The sequence below is a fragment of the Phycodurus eques genome, chromosome 8, assembly GCF_024500275.1.
Source record: "Phycodurus eques isolate BA_2022a chromosome 8, UOR_Pequ_1.1, whole genome shotgun sequence".
Taxonomy (NCBI): domain Eukaryota; kingdom Metazoa; phylum Chordata; class Actinopteri; order Syngnathiformes; family Syngnathidae; genus Phycodurus; species Phycodurus eques.
Genome location: NC_084532.1, coordinates 9,538,001 through 9,555,075, shown reverse-complemented (window position 1 = coordinate 9,555,075; position 17,075 = coordinate 9,538,001). Strand labels below are relative to the sequence as shown.

The following is a 17,075-nucleotide window of genomic DNA, read 5'->3' as shown; positions in this document are numbered from 1 at the left end:
AAACATGAGACTATAACCATAACAGGAAACATACAGCGGCTGCTTGGACCTTTTCTCATCTCTGTTGTGAGGTGGAGGAGAGTTTTCACCATCAGTCTTTTTTCCCTTCCATTTCTCCGACTTCTCTTTGACTGGTCCATGCCAGCACTGCAGGCTCAAAGCTCCACCATCGGGCACCGTTTTCCAATGCATAGAGTCATCAAGTTGCAGTGATAATGAAGTGGGACGAACAGCACTGGATTGCGAAGCATTTTTGGCTTCCTTCTTCCCTCCTTTTTCTTCCTTCTTCCAGGCTACAAAGGTATACTGATCAAGCTCTTTGCTGTCAGCCCGCTCTCTTTGCTTTGATGCCTCAGGTGTTTTGCTCTTTGGAGGGGATGTGTGTTCCACAGTGGTCGCTGAGGATGACGTGGAGGCAGCTCGCAAAGTCTCTCTCTGGTTGTGCTCCAACCCCCTCCGCCTTCTCTGCTCTCTCTTCTCCTGACTTTTAGAGCCCTGGGCCTTGGCTACAGGACGGACTAGTTTATGTTCAGAATGGGAGGTTGTAGAGGTAGTGCTGGAAGCCTTGTCCGAACCAGAAGAAGCGGGTGCTAAAACATTGGAGGGGATCCCAATAAAAGATAAATTATGTTTTGAAACCTTTTCATCTCGCTGAGGACCAGCCTCAGCCAGAGTACCGTTGGTCCCCAAACCAGACCTGAGAGGTAGTTGTTCACACTCTCTTTTTTGTGCTTTGGGTAGCCATTCATCGTCCACCTCATCTTCCTCCTTAACCTGCTCCTCCTCTGTGTGGGAGCTTGATGTAACCTCCCCATCATCCTCACCTTGCTCCTCATCTGGCTCCTGGTCAGGTAGGCTGTCATCCAGCATCTCCTCGGTAACCAGTTCTATATCTGGATCCTCTCTTGTTTGAGGCTCCTTTGCTTGTTTCCCCCGTCCCTGTTCTCTTTGTTTCAGCTCAGCTGCTTCCAATGCAGCCTTAGCTTCCAACACTTTCCCTGTTGCCTCCTCCTCTTCTCTCCTCCTTGTTTCCTCCTCTTCAGCTTTTCTTCTTTTTTCTTCTGCCTCCATTCTTAACCTAATTTCCTCCTCTTCCTTGCGCCTCCTTTCCTTCTCTTCCTCCTGTTGCCTCCTTTCCTCTTCTGCCTTCATTTCTTCTTCCTTTCTGCGTCGATCCTCACGCATGGAGTGGCATCTGGAATAAATCAATTACAAAATATTTATTTATTTTTTTCTATCATGCCTCTGTAAAATTAGCCTGGAAATATTGTCAGAGAGTTAGTAATAGTATAGCGTGTCTCTATATTTTGTCCAAGGGTTATCGTGTGAGCCGGCTGCATAGCTGTTTTTATTTGGGGTATGGTGTTTTGCATTGGGGGCGCCTAAGCAATTCTTAGGAAGTGAACTAGTCTCTCTCCAGCAACCATTCTGGGTTTTTCATATTTTGTTTTTTTAGGAAAAAATCTACAGTGTAAATCAATGCTGCTCCCACTAGAGAGTGTCACTATAGAGGCGCTGAAAGTGTCACTGAGCATCTCTTTTACCTCCTTCGTGCCGAGTGCCCTCTGACCAAGGCTTGTATCTTGGTGGCACCTTGTCTTTGGTGATGATAAGTTGATCTTTGTCGGTGCCCTCTCCAGACAGCCTGGATTAGAGTGGCAGCCCGCCGCCTTTGCTCGTCTTTGCAATAGCTGCGCCATGAACACTAGTAGGGAGAACAGATCGGGGACCATAATATAATTTTATACAGGAATACAAAAATAGGACATGTTCGAATAATAGGCTGACGTGCTAAATGTGTCATTTGAGTTTACCTGGATCACGACGGCTGAATGTCTCATGTCCATAAATTCTTTCCTCTGCAGGCGAGCTCTGAACCAGCGCTGCAGGAAGATAATCTTATGCATCACATCCTTGTGCAACGTGTCCTGCAGATGTTGCCGCTCCAGTTCTTTCAAAAACACCTGAACAAATAGCATAAAATAGAGCTTTCATGCATAGTATCTTTAAACAGACGTGCAGTTTAAGTAAAAATATTCAAAGATAAAATCAACATTTGAAGGTTTACCTTAGTTTTGCCTATCTGGTATGTGGTGGGATCCAAGCCAATTTTGTTGTCTAGTAAAGCAGAAATGTCTTCCTTAGAAGCAGTGGAGTCCTTTGGCAGCAAAACCCTGAACTGCTCTAAGAATTCCTACAAACAACAACACAACAAATCATTAGGTTAGAGCTGAGGAAAAAAACAAAAACACAGAATTATGAAGGTACTGTTCTCAACAAACTTATATTGATGGAGACATGCCTGGCAAAAGTATACTCCCCATTACCTGGAATGTGTATTTGGCTCCATAGCCAGACCTCCTAATTCGAACAGTTTCCAGCATTCCGGTGTAACGGAGCTGCTGGAGCACCAAGGCCTCATCAAGATACATCTCCTTCTGTTCATATACAGGCAGAAGGGGAAAAGTATAATAAATGTTAAGGATATGAAGGAGTTTTCTGTGCAATTGACTGAGCAATGTCAAGATTTCCTCTTCATTCAAAGCAAACAATACTAAAAGGTGAACTCTGTTTTATATTCTTAAAGGTTATATCAATCCATTTTCCGTACCGCTTATCCTCACTAGGGTTGGAGGTGTGTTGGCACCTATCTCAGCTGACTCTGGGCAAGAGGCGGGGAACACCCTGAACCTGTCGCCACCCAATCGCAGTGCACAAACTGACAAACAATCATTCACACTCACATTCACACCTATGGGCAATTTAGAGTCTTCAATTAACCTAGCTTGCATGGTTTTGGAATGTCGGAGGAAACGAGAGTACCGAGAGAAAATCCACACAAGCACGGGGGAGAACAAGCAAATTCTGCAAAGACGAGGCCGAAAGCGGTCCTCATAACTGTGAGGCAGATGTGCTAACCAGTCGTCAACTGTGCCGGTCACATATTTTGTCTATTCCATAGGTGTCAAACTTGCCTTCATGGTAACGACGACCTTCCCAAAATGGTGGCCACGACAATCAGCCGGGCTGGCTTATCTAGTGTTAATACCTTTGCCCAGGAAGCTCAATAGAAGACGACGTGTGAGGTCATGTGACTTTCTTGTATCATTTGATTGGTGAACTAGACTTAACGTCACTAGCGCAAAAAATTGTATTGGCTCAAACAGCGACCGATGCGGAAGTCGAAGTCATAGTCTCGCGCACAAAATTGTTGCTAAATAAGCAATAATTGATCAATAAAAGTAGCGAGCGACATTTACATCATTGTAACAGAGTAAAATTACCGTTACTTCTTAATAGCAGAAGCGGCATAAGTGTTTTTTCTGGTCTCATCAACTTATCCAAAGCAGGTCCGAGCGCACAGGCGGAACCTCAGGCAAATGCGCTCGCATATTAGTCCGCCGCGGAGTAATATTCACAATTACATCTGTGTGTGTATGGTGGATGTGTGGAATGGATCTAGCTGCCAATATTCAAGGAGTACGAAACAGCCTATGACGACCCCCCCAGGAAAAACTCATCGGATCTATACGATTCAGCTAAATTGCCTATTTTGAGTTCAAAACGGCAAGCTTCGCCGAAAGGCGACTGCTAGAGGACTCTGCATCTTTTTGTACAATTGTTTTTTGTCAATGTCTTTATGTCCCCAAAGTGCTCTGTAAATTGACTGTCTGTTGTACTAGAGCGGCTCCAACTACCGGAGACAAATTCCTTGTGTATTTTGGACATACTTGGCAAATAAAGATGATTCTGATTCTGATTTGCATGTATGTTTCTTACTGACGCACATGATGATTGATCGATGTGTCAAACAGCAGTGTAGCTGCAACTACTGGCGAGGAGGACTTTTGTCTAAAGCATCGGTGGCTGGTATCGGCAGCCTTCTTGAGTACCCGATACCTTGAAATACGGCTGGTACTCACCCATCCCAAATTCACCGTCATAACAGCCCTACGAGGTAAACCATAATGCGGCCTGTGCCAAAAATTAGTTTGACACTCCTGGTCTATTTAGACCAGACATGCCCAAAGTCCGGCCCCCGGGCCAAATCCGGCCCGTGTTCATATTTCCACTGGCCCGAAGCCTCTGTCATAAAACCAATACTATGTGGCCCGGCAGTACAAAATACATGCGCAATTTTATATTTCACCACAGGATGGCAGTAAACTCGCGGGGCCGTTTTGCGCATGATCTGTTTTTTGCCCATTTTAACTGGAAGTAAGAAAAGGAAAGTTGATAGCGAGGGCCGACGTTTCCAGGACAAATGGAAGTCTGAATATTTTTTCACTGAGTTTAGAAACAAGTGCGTCTGCCTAATTTGCCAAGAGACTGTGGCTGTGTTCAATATAAAGAGGCACTACCAGATGGAACATGCTAATTACGACAAGCTAACTTGGAACGATTGCAGTGAAAAATTGAAGCAACTGGAAGCTGGTTTAACGGCACAGCAACACTTTTTCACAAGAGCCAGTGAGTCGAATGAAAATACAACAAAGGCAAGCTATGAGGTGGCAACGCTGATTGCCAAGCACTGCAAACCTTTCACTGAGGGTGAATTTATTAAAGACTGTGTGATGAAAATGGTGGAGAACATTTGTCCTGAGAAAAAGCAACAGTTCGCCAATGTTTACCTGGCTCGTAGCACTGTGTCACGAACGATTGAAGAAGTTTCTTCTGATATTAAGAGACAGTTGGAAGCAAAAGGAGTGGAGTTTGAATTTGTTTTCTTTAGTGGATTATCAACCCTAGTGTGTAATAAAGTAAGCGAAGAAGGAGGTAAAGCTATAAAAGTCCATTGTATTATTCACCAACAAGTTCTATGTGCCAAACATCTGAAATATGATCACGTTATGAAACCGGTGATAAAGGCTATTAATTATATTCGCTCCAAAGCCCTGTGCCACCGCCAGTTTCAACAATTTCTACTGGATATCCACGCAGAATACGGCGATGTTGTGTATCACACTGATGTAAGATGGCTCAGTCGGGGGTCTGCACTGCAGCGTTTCTACTCACTCAAAGAGGAAATTGGACAATTCTTGGCAAAAAAGGGACAACCGATGCCAGAACTAACCGATCCTGTTTGGCTGTCTGATTTTGGATTTTTAGTTGACATAACCCGACATCTTAACAACCTGAACACGAGCCTTCAGGAGCAAAATGCATTGATAAACCAACTGTATTCACATATTAAAGCCTTTCGGACCAAGCTGCTACTTTTGAAAACCCACCTGTCACAAACGCAGCCCAATACCACACATTTCCAATCTCTGCACGAAATAATGACCCGTTTTCCAGCGCACAATATCAGTGCGCAAATGAGGAGGTATGCCGCAAACATCTCATCTCTGACTGAGGAGTTTCAACAGCGTTTCAGGGATTTTGCAACTATTGAAAAGGAGATCACGCTTTTTTCTTCTTCCGTTTCCGTCTCAGTGACGTTCCAGCCCACCTGCAGTTGGAGCTCATTGAGCTGCAGTGTGACACAGAGTGTCGCAGCCGGTACCAACAACTCCCTCGTCAACTTTTACCAGCAGTTGGATAAAGACAGGTTCCAAGAGATTCGTACATTTGCTAAGAAAATGTTGAGCTTGTTTGGCTCGACATACTTGTGTGAGAAGACATTCTCAGTCATGAACATGAATAAGAACCGCGTGAGGACAAGACTAAGTGACTCCCACCTGCGTGACATCTTGTGCAATAAAACCACCGCTTTTGAGCCAGACCTACCCCATTTGCTGCAGTCGAGATCTCAGTATCACCCTTCACATTAATGCAAAAATGTTGTTTGTTGATTCTGATGAATAAAGTTTGAGTTTGAGTCAAATTTCATAAAAATAATTTATTTTGCATTTCATTATTTTTTATTTTAACCTTCATTTATCCAGGTCAGGCAGTTATAATAGATACCTAGCAGCAGACAGCATAGTAAAACAAAGTAAAATAAAAATACAAAAAAAGCACTCCCCTCGTTGGTAGCATGTAAAATTAATGCTGGCCCACATGACAATTTTTTTACGGCAATGTGGCCCCTGAGCCAAAAAATTTGGGCACCCCTGATTTAGAATGTCTAACTAACATAGACATAAAAGTGTGAATTTCATTTAAAAGGAAAAAAACAACAACAACAACTTGGGTTTCTCATACGAGTGTCCAGAAAAGACCCCTTCTCATTGCTTCTTCTGTTTGACCCAGTTTTGTTTCCACTTTGTCCAGATTTGCCTAAGACCGCTCCCTTTCCTCTGATTGGTTGCCTCCATGTAGAAGATCCACTTGTGAGAGCACAAGTGTTTGTTATGCCTGGACAAGACAAATGTAGTCTTTCACTATGTCAGACTACTGCCATAAAATCTTGCTGTATCTTGCTTGGTAAGTCACTGACAACACTACATGGCATTTAGTACGAAACCACTGTATCCCATCTTTTACGATTACTGGGCTTTTCTTGTCAAATCATACACTGTCGGGGAGACGGGACCAGAAAACCTGTCACTGGTCCACGTGACCGGATACACTCGTTACCATACCAACAATAACAATGTATTGTATTGGGGGGTGGGGAGGGGTCAGAACAAAAAGAAGAAAAATGTGGTGTTGTCAGCGGTGCTCGGGAGAGAGCTGCCCATTCAAAAAGAGCTTGAGGTATGTTCACATACTTTAAATACGATCTCGCAAGCAGGCAACAATGTTATGTAGCCTAGCAAGCTAGTGCTACTACTAACGTTTGTATGTAAACATGCTGGCGTTCTATCCAACCATGCTGTAAAGCTTTGGTAAACATTGGTTCGTGCACATGAATAAGTGTTGACAACGGCACCAATGTAAGTGGAGAATGGCGAGCAAGGGAGGTGGGCATCGAGAATCGAGAACTGATTGGAACCGGTTCTCCTGGAACCGTTCAAATTAAAAAAAATTTGGTTCCCAGTTTTGATGCCTAGTCCTTCAGCCGCGAAGAAGTTGCGAAAAGCAATGAAGAAGCGGCGTAAACCAACAAAGAACGGGTACGATGACGTCCTTATGCCCAACTGCAGCGGCGGCTAACAAAAGTGTGTCTTAACTTTGTTAAAATTAATGCTCAGTCGCTTCAGTGCAACACTTGGAATAAGAATATATTGTGCAAGAGTTTTTCCCAATGTGTAGCGTCTGACGCGGTCCGAGCCTCAACCTACACTGCGCGGAGCTTCAGTGAAGTCAACTCTCAGTCAATTGGGTGAGTGAAACAATAAAACACGTCTATGCCAATATTGAAACAGCTAAGTAGGTAAACGGTTGCTTGCACTTTTACACTGATGGTTTTGAGCATTTATTTTAGTCTTCAAACCAATGTAAGCACCGATTACAAAAAACCTTAACATTGGGCTAAAACTTCACATCACAATGAATTGGGACAAAATTCACATGAACGTCTCGCAATATCACAAACACTAACCTTGTGCCTCATCATTGGGTAGATAAAGGAATCAGCATTTTATAGCATTTGGTTCCATCCATTAATAAATAAATAAATAAATAAATAAAAAACAATCACCGGTGCAGTGTGAAGTTACTTTTTGTGCCAAAATGCTGAGTTCCGGTGCGTACCCTTCAAAATAAAAGGCTACAAGCTTAAAACAAGAAGTCAAGTTAAAACTTGCACATATAAACCGTTTGACGTGATGAAACAGAATACAGGAGCAGCTATATAGCTGTCAGTGAAATCAACTCTCAGTCAACTGGGTGAGTGAAACAATAAAATAAAATAGTTAAAACAGTTAAAATAACTCGTTTAACAATGCTATATTTAACTTTTAGCTGAAAAAATGAATGACTATGAAGTCAATTGGGTTCGTTCCACACATTGCCTTTTAGTTCATAGGTTTGATATTGATACTGGTTAAAAAAACCTCAAGTCAAATGTTCATTTTAGTCTATGCTGCGGGCTGCTAAGAAAATTGATGTTCATAATTTGGACACCCTTTATTTAAACCATGCTAACCTTTTTGACCCAGCCCCCAAAAGGAATCGGAATCGCGAATCGTTTGGAACCGGAATCGAAGTAACCGGAACCGCTCAAGTTCAGAACGATGCCCAACCCTAGAGGTGAAGTGCCGGTCAAAATTGCAATCCTATCGGTCAACGTCAAGGTGGAGAGTTGTCATTGATATGTCACACTAAATGGAAGAGATCCAAAAATAAAACATGCTAGATTCATTTTGGCATCGTAGGGTCAAATCATTGGTCATGGATTATGTCATAAAACATAAGATTATGTCACAAGACGTTTTGCTGTTGCTGACAAAATGTCGGGTCCGATCCGGGAAAGCGGCTGTGAGAGCTAATCGGGTCAATAACAGGGCTAAAATCCTGTAGTCTGATCTCGGCATGATGTTGATAGTGCAGGCTAGGGAGTGGAGAGGTAGGCGCAGATCTTCGCTAGTGACGTAGATATGCTTGAGAAATTCGAATGACTTGATTTCAAGCCTCTCAGCAGAAAAACATGGAGAACTCAGGAATCCATGGATGATTTAAATTCATACTTCTCGTTTACTGAGGCACCATAGAACCAATATTACAACCCCAATGCAAATCATTGTATTCTGTTTTTATTTATGTTTAACACAACATCCCACCATAATTGTAATTGGGGTTGTACATCCCAAATATTAGAAAAAGTGCGTTTGGTGAAATATAGCACCTTTAAGACTCAGGCATAATAGAAATGGGGGACTTCCAAAACTGACAATAAATTAATCTGTTTTACCTTCTCAGCATTGGAGCGGATACAGCGGATGAAGAAAGGCTCTGCTCTATTCAGAGTTTCCAAGAGTTTGGTCAGAGATGTCTATTGGGAAAAAAGGTTTCGCAAAATGTTCAGGATTGTACCTGGAGGATGTGGCTGCCTTGATTGTTTAAACGTTACCTGGAACTGGGCACTGATGCTGGGGGGCTTTTTCTTTTTGTGTAGATGGAGAAGTGACTTGGTGGTGCGATCATGTAGAGTTAGGCTTACAATGAACTTCAGGGACCGAGAATCCAACAGGTTCTTCAGAGTAAGAGTAAACATTTTCTCAACGGGTTCAGAAAATGCACAAGGGTGCCAAGTTACAAACAAAGTCAAGAAACTTTTGAGTCATTTTTCTTGATACCTTGGGTATGATCTGCTTCTGTTTAGTTCCCTTGTTTTTCCTGTGGAAAAGGGAGACAGATAAGGTATGAGTTTGAGGACTACAGCGAGAGGTGTCAAGATGGAGTGACTGAAGCCAAGTTAGTCAGTGATGAAATGCTGGGTTGCACCTGAAAGGCAGGATCAATGATAGCTCAGCTGGAATGGATGAGTATGTAAGAATGATCTCAAGGAAGACGAAGGAGTTAGTTCACAGCAAGAGATGGGATGTAGAATTTACCCCAGGGACTCTCGGCATACACACAGACATTCTCACTTGCTACCGGCATGACATCTGTACAACACATTCATATTCAGTGTTAAGTTGCTCGAACTGACATGACATGCTGAAGGGTCACTGCTCCTCACATGCCTTCTGATTATTATTCATGCCGTTTATGACAGTATTCAAGGCATTTCAGCTGCAGCCTTCAAGGAATCTATCTGATAAAACAGGAAGCTTGCTGTTTTCATTGTTTTCATTAGATTCTACATGATACATGACATCTATTGCATATCTATTTTCCTGAGCTGACTGCACTTATTTTGGTGAGCTCTGACACCACCCAGTCTGTTTGCAGACTCACTGGAGGACATGTCGAGGGAAGCGGAGACGACCCCAGGACTGCAGCAGCTTGCGAGGGTCCTCACCATCCAGCTGCAAGTTCTTAATGGAGCTGATGATCTGCGCATGCATGTCTCTGATCACACGACACACACAAAGATACACAGTGTGGACGGGGAGAATGGGAAAGGGAGGTGTAAAAAAAAAAAAAAAAAAAAAAAAAAAAAAAAAAAAAAAGTAAAAATACAAGGAAAAAAAGGATGAGATCATAAATGTGTGTAAAAAAAATAAATAAATACAAAATTTTGGAATCCTCAGAGGAAAACAGACCAACAGTTACCCAAGATGGGAACACACAGGGCAGGATAGTTGGGGGGTCTGACAGTGAGAAAGAAACATTCGAACTCTGCTCATCCGTGAAGAATAACTCACAGAATGCAAACTCCCACTGTCCATGTTTATTTACAGGGAGAACAGAGCATACCGAACCACCCAACCATGCTGCCATATCCCTTTTGAAGAAGAAACACAGACACACACAGAAGACAAAGAGTAAATGGAGCTTGGTGGTATTATGGATGGTATTATTCACACCGATTTTGCTGCAAATGTGGTAGTCAACATGCATATGGCCGCCTCTGGTACCATGCTGGAGGGACTAAGTTATTTGTGTTGATTCAATCCAAATTACTGGGCTAAACGCCAAGTTGGTGAGGTTAATTAATACCGAGCCTTATCTCAGAGCTGCATGCAATACTTTTCTATACTTACCATGTGTGACCATGAAAGCAGGAGACAGGCAGGAAAGGAATGGGCAACACAAAATAATTTCACTGAACAGTGAATCCAACCTCGCAATAGCAGATCTGAACAAGCCTGATTGATTTAATCAGTGTAACAATGTACTGTGAATATCCGAAAGCCAGAGGTAAGGGTTAAAGCTCAGAGGAGTCGGTCTTAAAAATACTCTATGATGATTTGCTCTATTATCAGAAAGCGCAACACTCCATTCATATCTATTTCAACAGGGAACTTGGACGTGTAAGAATACTGTATCTTCGTTTCAGCATTCCACACAATTTGAGCTGCAAACCTTTATGTGCTCTACCACAATAATTATAAGGATGGAAGCAGCTAATGTAAAAAATTATGGGGATTACAATGAGGTTAGAGAAGAGTACTTTGTTGTACTGTGGTTCCATAGGAAACCATAATCATAACCATTCCAACCTAGTCATTCTTTCATTATGGTTTGTTATTTTTTAGATGGAAGTAAATTCAGAGAGGGAAGCAAACCACTCTACCTGTTGCCCAAAACAAGCATGTTTTCTTCCTGCCTGCCTGCCTGCCTGGCCTCATGTGATCAGCCACTTCTCCTGTCCACTCTTCACTTACTTTTTACTCTCATAGCTAGCAAAGATGTCTTCAAAGGCCTCTAGAGGGCGCTCCTCTGAGTGATCAAAGTAGAAATCGAGCATAGAAGCTCTTCTGCGGAGGGGAGAGGAGAGAGCCACACACACTGTGGTCACCAAAAGGTGTCATGCGGGAAAGGAGAGTGCGGGTTTATAAAAATGTCCCTCTTCAGCTCATCCCTTACCACAGAACAAATCAGAAGTCAACACACAGCATCAAACAGAAAACGGTTCCATGAAGGTTGAATTTTGTTGTATTTTCAGTGAATGTTTAAGTATGAAGGTGAAAAAAATGCAAAGAGAGCAAGCGAAAAGCACCAACATACTGACGCCACATCCACAGTGACCTGGCTGTGCCCCAGAGGAAAAAGACTGGACGGTTAAAAAACCAGTTCAACCATAACAAAAAGGTGATACCATCATATTCAATTTGTAATTCAAATACTGCAGAGCTGTCCTTACTTGTACATTCGCTCTATTGGAGCATTGGCCTGCTGAATCTCTCCCAAAGGAGTTCTGGATGTTGGACGTACAACACCTACGAAAGGAATAAAAACAAAAAAAAGACAAACTAAAAAATAGGTGGATGAGAGCCACATGACTGCAGCAGTTCTGGTTCTTCTAAACTTGATTTAATCTTGTTAATCCCCCCCCAAAAAAATCCTACGTCAGTGGTCTGCATTTGCAAACCCCAGAATAGTATACAGGATTGTGCACTTTGAGAAAAATGTCAGAAATCGGCTAAAGCCTCACGTTTCTGACCTTAATATTCTTTTGCTGACCTGAAAGGCTTATTACAGAGCACAGAAACTGCAGAACCCTAAAGCTTTGTATATAAGCTGCTCAAAGGTCTAAAAAAGGTAACACATGGCATACGTGCAATGTTTTATTCCACAGGAACAAAAATGTTGCTTGTTTTCATTGACTGGAACTCTTGAAATATTTTAATTAATTGCATAATTCATATCAACTTTAAATTAATATTTCACCCCAAAGCCACCTGATAGCAACACTGTAGATGTACCTGAAGTCTTGGCAGCCCACAAGCGACCAGCCTCATTAAATGCAGCTATGCCTCTGATGGTGGCGCGTAAGATGCCCCATCGAAACATGGCCACCGGGTCCATGCCGATGAGCTGCCGCACATACGCTCGGTCACTGCTCCGCAATAATGCCACAATGTCTGGACGCATATGATCTGTGTTTTTCTCACGGAAATCCTGCAGTGGTCAAACATTTTTAATAAAAAAAGATCATTGACCTCATCAGAAATTGGTGAGTTTTTGTTACCGTGTGCTTGCTCCTCCTTACCTTGATTTGATATTTGACTTTTCCAGCAAAGTGTTGAATGACGAAAGCAGGCTCCATGACTGGTGTGGACAAAAAGTATTTGTTCCCCTGATGCTGCTGCTTGAATTTGGCTAAAAGAGTCTCATCTGTGGCATGGGGGAAGCTGGATAATGACCACAGAAAATAATGAGGTGAGGAGGGACAAGTAAAATGAGGAAGAGGAACTAGTAGAACATGTTCATCTGCAACAAACAAAACCAATGCTGTCTTTCTTACTTGCTCTCCTCATCCAGCAAGTACAGCAGACCAGTAGGCTTCTTGCTGATGAGATGGATACAGCCCACATTGTCTATGTAATCTATGTTGTGCCAAGTGATTCCCTCTGCTTGGTACTCCTCCTGCAGAGTAAAATTCCATATAACAGTTTGTAAATAATAGACTTTACACCGATTTTATTGGCCTGATCGATATCGGCCGATAATTAGCATTTTATGCTGATTGGCTTTAATGTCATAATTCGCCGATCCAATCAATGACCTCATTGATCGGCTCTGCAAAAGACATTGACTCAGCATCGCCATCGTGCACAGTATATTTGAATCCAAAAGCTAGTTTATTTTTAGCCTTGTCGCACGTCTTTTGACATAGTACTGTAAATATCTGACAGCCAATAAAGTTATGAAAAAATAAAAATAAAAAAAATAAACCTAACATGTCAGATGTGTGGGACAGACAAAACGTCTGAGGCAGGCCACGCTTAATGCACGGATCAGACTACAAGACAAATTTGCTTTCACGATTGCACTATGTCAGACTACTGCAATAAAATCATGTATTCCGATACTCAACTCAAATGCGACTGGATACACTCGTTACCATGGCGACGACAACAAGAGTGGATCGTGCCGACTGTATTATAAGGACAAAATGGGGAAAAACGTGTGTTGGTGGTCACCGGTGCTCAGGACGGGAGAGGACATTCGTTTAAGGCTTGCTTGAGGTATGTTCACGTAGTTTTAATACGATATGGTTCGCAAGGCAACAAAAATGTTATGTAGCCTAATTTAATTTAATTACAGTAAGTTAGCACCCATTATTTCTGTCATGTTGGTTTGACCTGACTGATTAGAAATACATGACCTGACAAGAGCAGTGATTTCCAACATTTATGGAGCCAAGGAACATATTTTACAATTGAAAAATCTCACGGCACACCAACAAACAAAAATGTCACAAAAAGTGGATGCATTAATTACTGTATGTACTTCCTTCCATCTCATAGAAGACCATTCATTTGTTCTGTCTGTCACTATGCCTCACTGGCATAAATAGATGAACAAATACACATTATTTATTGTAAATATATTTTTTTGAGCAAGTAAGTACACAAGTATATACATTAAATGAACAGGTCATTTAAATAGACACATTGCTCCATCTTGTGATCGGTTGTCGGTTTTTTAAACTCGCTGATTGGTGATCGGCCCCAAAAATCCTGACCGTGTAATGCCGAATAAATAAACAATTCTAATGTTTTAATGTGAATTAAGTTAAGGTTTAATTAATGCATACATGTAAAATGATACAGCATGCATTGTGCTACATTGTTTTACATTTATCACTTAAGAGTTGAACAAAAAAATCCATACAACGTAATGGTGGTAAGAGGTCGCTCACCTGCTCCAGATTGAATATATGATGATTGAAATAATACTGCAGCTGCTCATTTGCATAGTTGATGCAAAACTGTTCAAAGCTGTTGGTCTCAAAGTCCTCAAAGCCAAATATGTCAAGGACACCGATTGACAAGCGCTACAGGACAGAAAACATAATGGGGTCAAGACTGCACCACTGTTTTTTAATACAGTAAATATTCATGTATTTTGTGTCTCACTGGGACCGATTCTTCCATGTCTCGCTTGTTAAGGAGTGCATGATTAATGCGTAGGACAATCCAGTCAAATAAGGCGCTGTATAGAGATTTTGCCATCGAGTCTCTGGCCGTGATTGCCTGACGTGAGAGGAAGAACAGAAAGAAGGGATGTCAATCCCAAACAAATAAAATGATTGTGAATTGGGAGCCAACAGATACCTCAGAGTGGCTATAGGAGAGGATGAGCTTGTCATTGACTGTCACTGTTTTCCTCTTCGTCAGCGCTTCAACGAGAAGCTCCTCTTTCACCTGAGGGAGACCACCATGTTTAAGGCTTACACACAGCTGACCAAAAAACGTTCCCATCTAGTAAAGTACACACAAGGTTACCTTCAGCAGGTCAGACAAAGTGGCCAAGACCTCCGGCGGCCCCACCTCCAAGCCTTCATCTCGGCCTGTTGACTTCCTCTTGTAGGTCACGTTGCCAAGATACAAGATGGCCGAAAGCACAGAAAAAATCCTGCAATACAGAAACTTTCTTTAAAACTGAAAGCAGCAACATAAGAGTGTAAAAACATTACATCCAATACTGTCATCAATGTAGCTTTAATAGTTATAAAACTGAAAAAGAAGCATTGTATCTACCCACTACTATTCTTCTTCCTTGACTTACAAGTTTTATTCCTGATTTTTTTTGGCTTTTAAGATACAATTCTCAGACAAAAGACATCACAGGACTAACTGTAAATTTGCAAAGATTAATTTCTGCTTGCAATTCCTTTCCTAACATTTTCCTGAGCATGTCTTGAAGAAGGACATCTTGTGTGTATTTTACCCATCCTGGAGCCGTCACCTTATCGTGGTGGAGGGGTTTGTGTGTTCCAATGATCCTAGAAGCTAAGAAATCCGGGGCTTCACGACCCTGGTAGCGTCACCCATGGCAAACAGGTCTTAGGTGAGGGACATGAAAGAGCACGGCTAAAAGACCCCTATGATGAATAATATAAATGAATGTAGGCCGGGGCCCCCATCTGGAGCCAGGCCTGGAGGTGGGGCTCCAAAGCGAGCACCCGGTGGCCGGGCCTGCACCCATGGGGCCTGGCCGGACACAGCCCGAAAGGGTAAAGTTGGTCCCCCTTCCCGTGGAGGCGGGGAACATTGAGTCAGGGTGGACCATGTTCCGTGCCTCCATTGCAGAGGCGGCCGACTGGAGCTGTGGCCATAAGGTGGTTGGTGCCTGTCTCAATTTACCGGTTGATCACGAGCTGTGGGTCGTGACCCAAAGAACAAGATCCCGGATACAAGCGGCCGAAATGACCTTCCTCCTCAAGGAGTCCGGGCGCTCCCTTAGAGATAGGGTGAGAAGGATCACAGTAGAGCTGCTGCTCCTCCACATTGAGAGGAGGCAGATGAGGTGGTTGGGGCATCTGATTAGGATGCCTCCTGTACACCTCCCTGGTGAGGTGTTCCAGGCACGTCTCGCCGGGAAGAGACTGCGGGGACGACCCAGGACACGCTGGAGAGACTGTGTTTCTTGGCTGGCCTTGGAACGCTTCGGGATCCCCACAGAAGAGGTGGATGAAGTGGCTGGGGAAGAGGGAAGTCTGGGCGTCCCTGCTAAAGCTACTGCCCCGTGAACTGACCTCAACTAAGCGGAAGAAAAATGGATGGATGGATGTTTTGAAGAATACCAGGCTTTTTTTCTTGAAGAACAGGTCATTCAAGAAAAGGTGTATTATCAAACTGCACAATAGCACTGATGATTCACTTACTGCTTCTTGGTAGCTGGAAGGAAGCCAACCATCTCCATGGCCTGCTGTAGTCTTTCAAAGTCATGATGCAGATCCTCCTCATCTTCTATCTTAAAGTTTTGCTACAGAAAATAAACAATGAGCGAGTGTGAAAACACAATGCCAAAATGGACAGAAAAAGAGAAGAGTTGTATGAACAAAGAAACAAACAAACAACAACAACCGCTTGTAAATATTAAGAAAAAACAGTCAATTACAGTTTTACTATGACATGCTAACTACTGGATGAAATGCAATGATAGGGTTGGGATGCGGTCCCATACATCCTACCTGCTTGAGGTAGAAGTAGTCTTCAGGTGGCAACAACTTAAACTCTTTCCTTTCCTCCTCTGAAGCTCCCAACAACAGGTAGTAAAAGACGTGATAGTTCCTAAAATAACAAATTGTGGATAAGATAAACTAAACGCATAATACTTTGTTTTATATATATATATATATATATATATATATATATATATATATATATATGATGTACATGAGTAATACAGAATATGAATGGCCCATGCTTCAGTTAATTCATGGTTGTTAGCTTCAATCAGTCATTTTATTTTTATTTTATCTGCTGAGTTATTATTATTAAGAACTTGTTCATCCGATCTGAGTGTTTAGATGTATGAGGATATTAAGTCTAAGGTCATACATCATATGCAACTCCCACAGGACCCTTGGGGAAGTGTACAAAGAGGCCGCGAAGGCTAGACAGAGGGAGGGAGCGAGGTCGAGATGCCGCATGTCCTCACCTCTCGTTCTTCTCTCTGGAGACCAGACGAGACTTCTCCAGGAGATACTTCTCCACCACAGCACTGAAAGAGAGCATGAAAGAGTGGTAAGGAAGAAGAAAAACTATGCGCATGAATCACTTAACACTAGAGGTCACCATGTGTTTGTGTGTGTGCGTGCGTGCGTGCATGTGTGTATGTTCAGGTCATGTAACAAAGTGGACTAGTAAGAAATGAGGGAGAAACAGGAGGCGAAATGAGAG

The 17,075-nt window shown here is 42.6% G+C and overlaps 1 protein-coding gene across 8 annotated transcripts in view; it reads right to left on the bottom strand.

Annotated features, from left to right (window-relative positions):
• si:zfos-588f8.1 overlaps positions 1 to 17,075 on the bottom strand; it is an 81,334-nt gene that overhangs the window by 16,931 nt on the left and 47,328 nt on the right. For 3 of the 8 annotated variants that reach the window (XM_061684868.1, XM_061684871.1, XM_061684875.1), the window contains exons 6-26: positions 16,834 to 16,896; positions 16,364 to 16,463; positions 16,055 to 16,155; positions 14,673 to 14,802; positions 14,502 to 14,591; positions 14,304 to 14,420; positions 14,087 to 14,221; positions 12,686 to 12,807; positions 12,431 to 12,572; positions 12,144 to 12,339; positions 11,582 to 11,657; positions 11,103 to 11,195; positions 9,730 to 9,843; positions 9,126 to 9,165; positions 8,900 to 9,022; positions 8,741 to 8,821; positions 2,328 to 2,438; positions 2,069 to 2,194; positions 1,815 to 1,964; positions 1,545 to 1,705; positions 35 to 1,195 (exon numbers count right to left, since the gene is read on the bottom strand). In XM_061684868.1, the coding sequence (XP_061540852.1) occupies positions 35 to 1,195; positions 1,545 to 1,705; positions 1,815 to 1,964; positions 2,069 to 2,194; positions 2,328 to 2,438; positions 8,741 to 8,821; positions 8,900 to 9,022; positions 9,126 to 9,165; positions 9,730 to 9,843; positions 11,103 to 11,195; positions 11,582 to 11,657; positions 12,144 to 12,339; positions 12,431 to 12,572; positions 12,686 to 12,807; positions 14,087 to 14,221; positions 14,304 to 14,420; positions 14,502 to 14,591; positions 14,673 to 14,802; positions 16,055 to 16,155; positions 16,364 to 16,463; positions 16,834 to 16,896 (3,432 nt within the window). The remainder of the gene's footprint in view (positions 1 to 34; positions 1,196 to 1,544; positions 1,706 to 1,814; positions 1,965 to 2,068; positions 2,195 to 2,327; positions 2,439 to 8,740; positions 8,822 to 8,899; positions 9,023 to 9,125; positions 9,166 to 9,729; positions 9,844 to 11,102; positions 11,196 to 11,581; positions 11,658 to 12,143; positions 12,340 to 12,430; positions 12,573 to 12,685; positions 12,808 to 14,086; positions 14,222 to 14,303; positions 14,421 to 14,501; positions 14,592 to 14,672; positions 14,803 to 16,054; positions 16,156 to 16,363; positions 16,464 to 16,833; positions 16,897 to 17,075) is intronic. The other 5 variants (XM_061684873.1, XM_061684876.1, XM_061684870.1 and 2 more) reach the window with 4 other exon arrangements.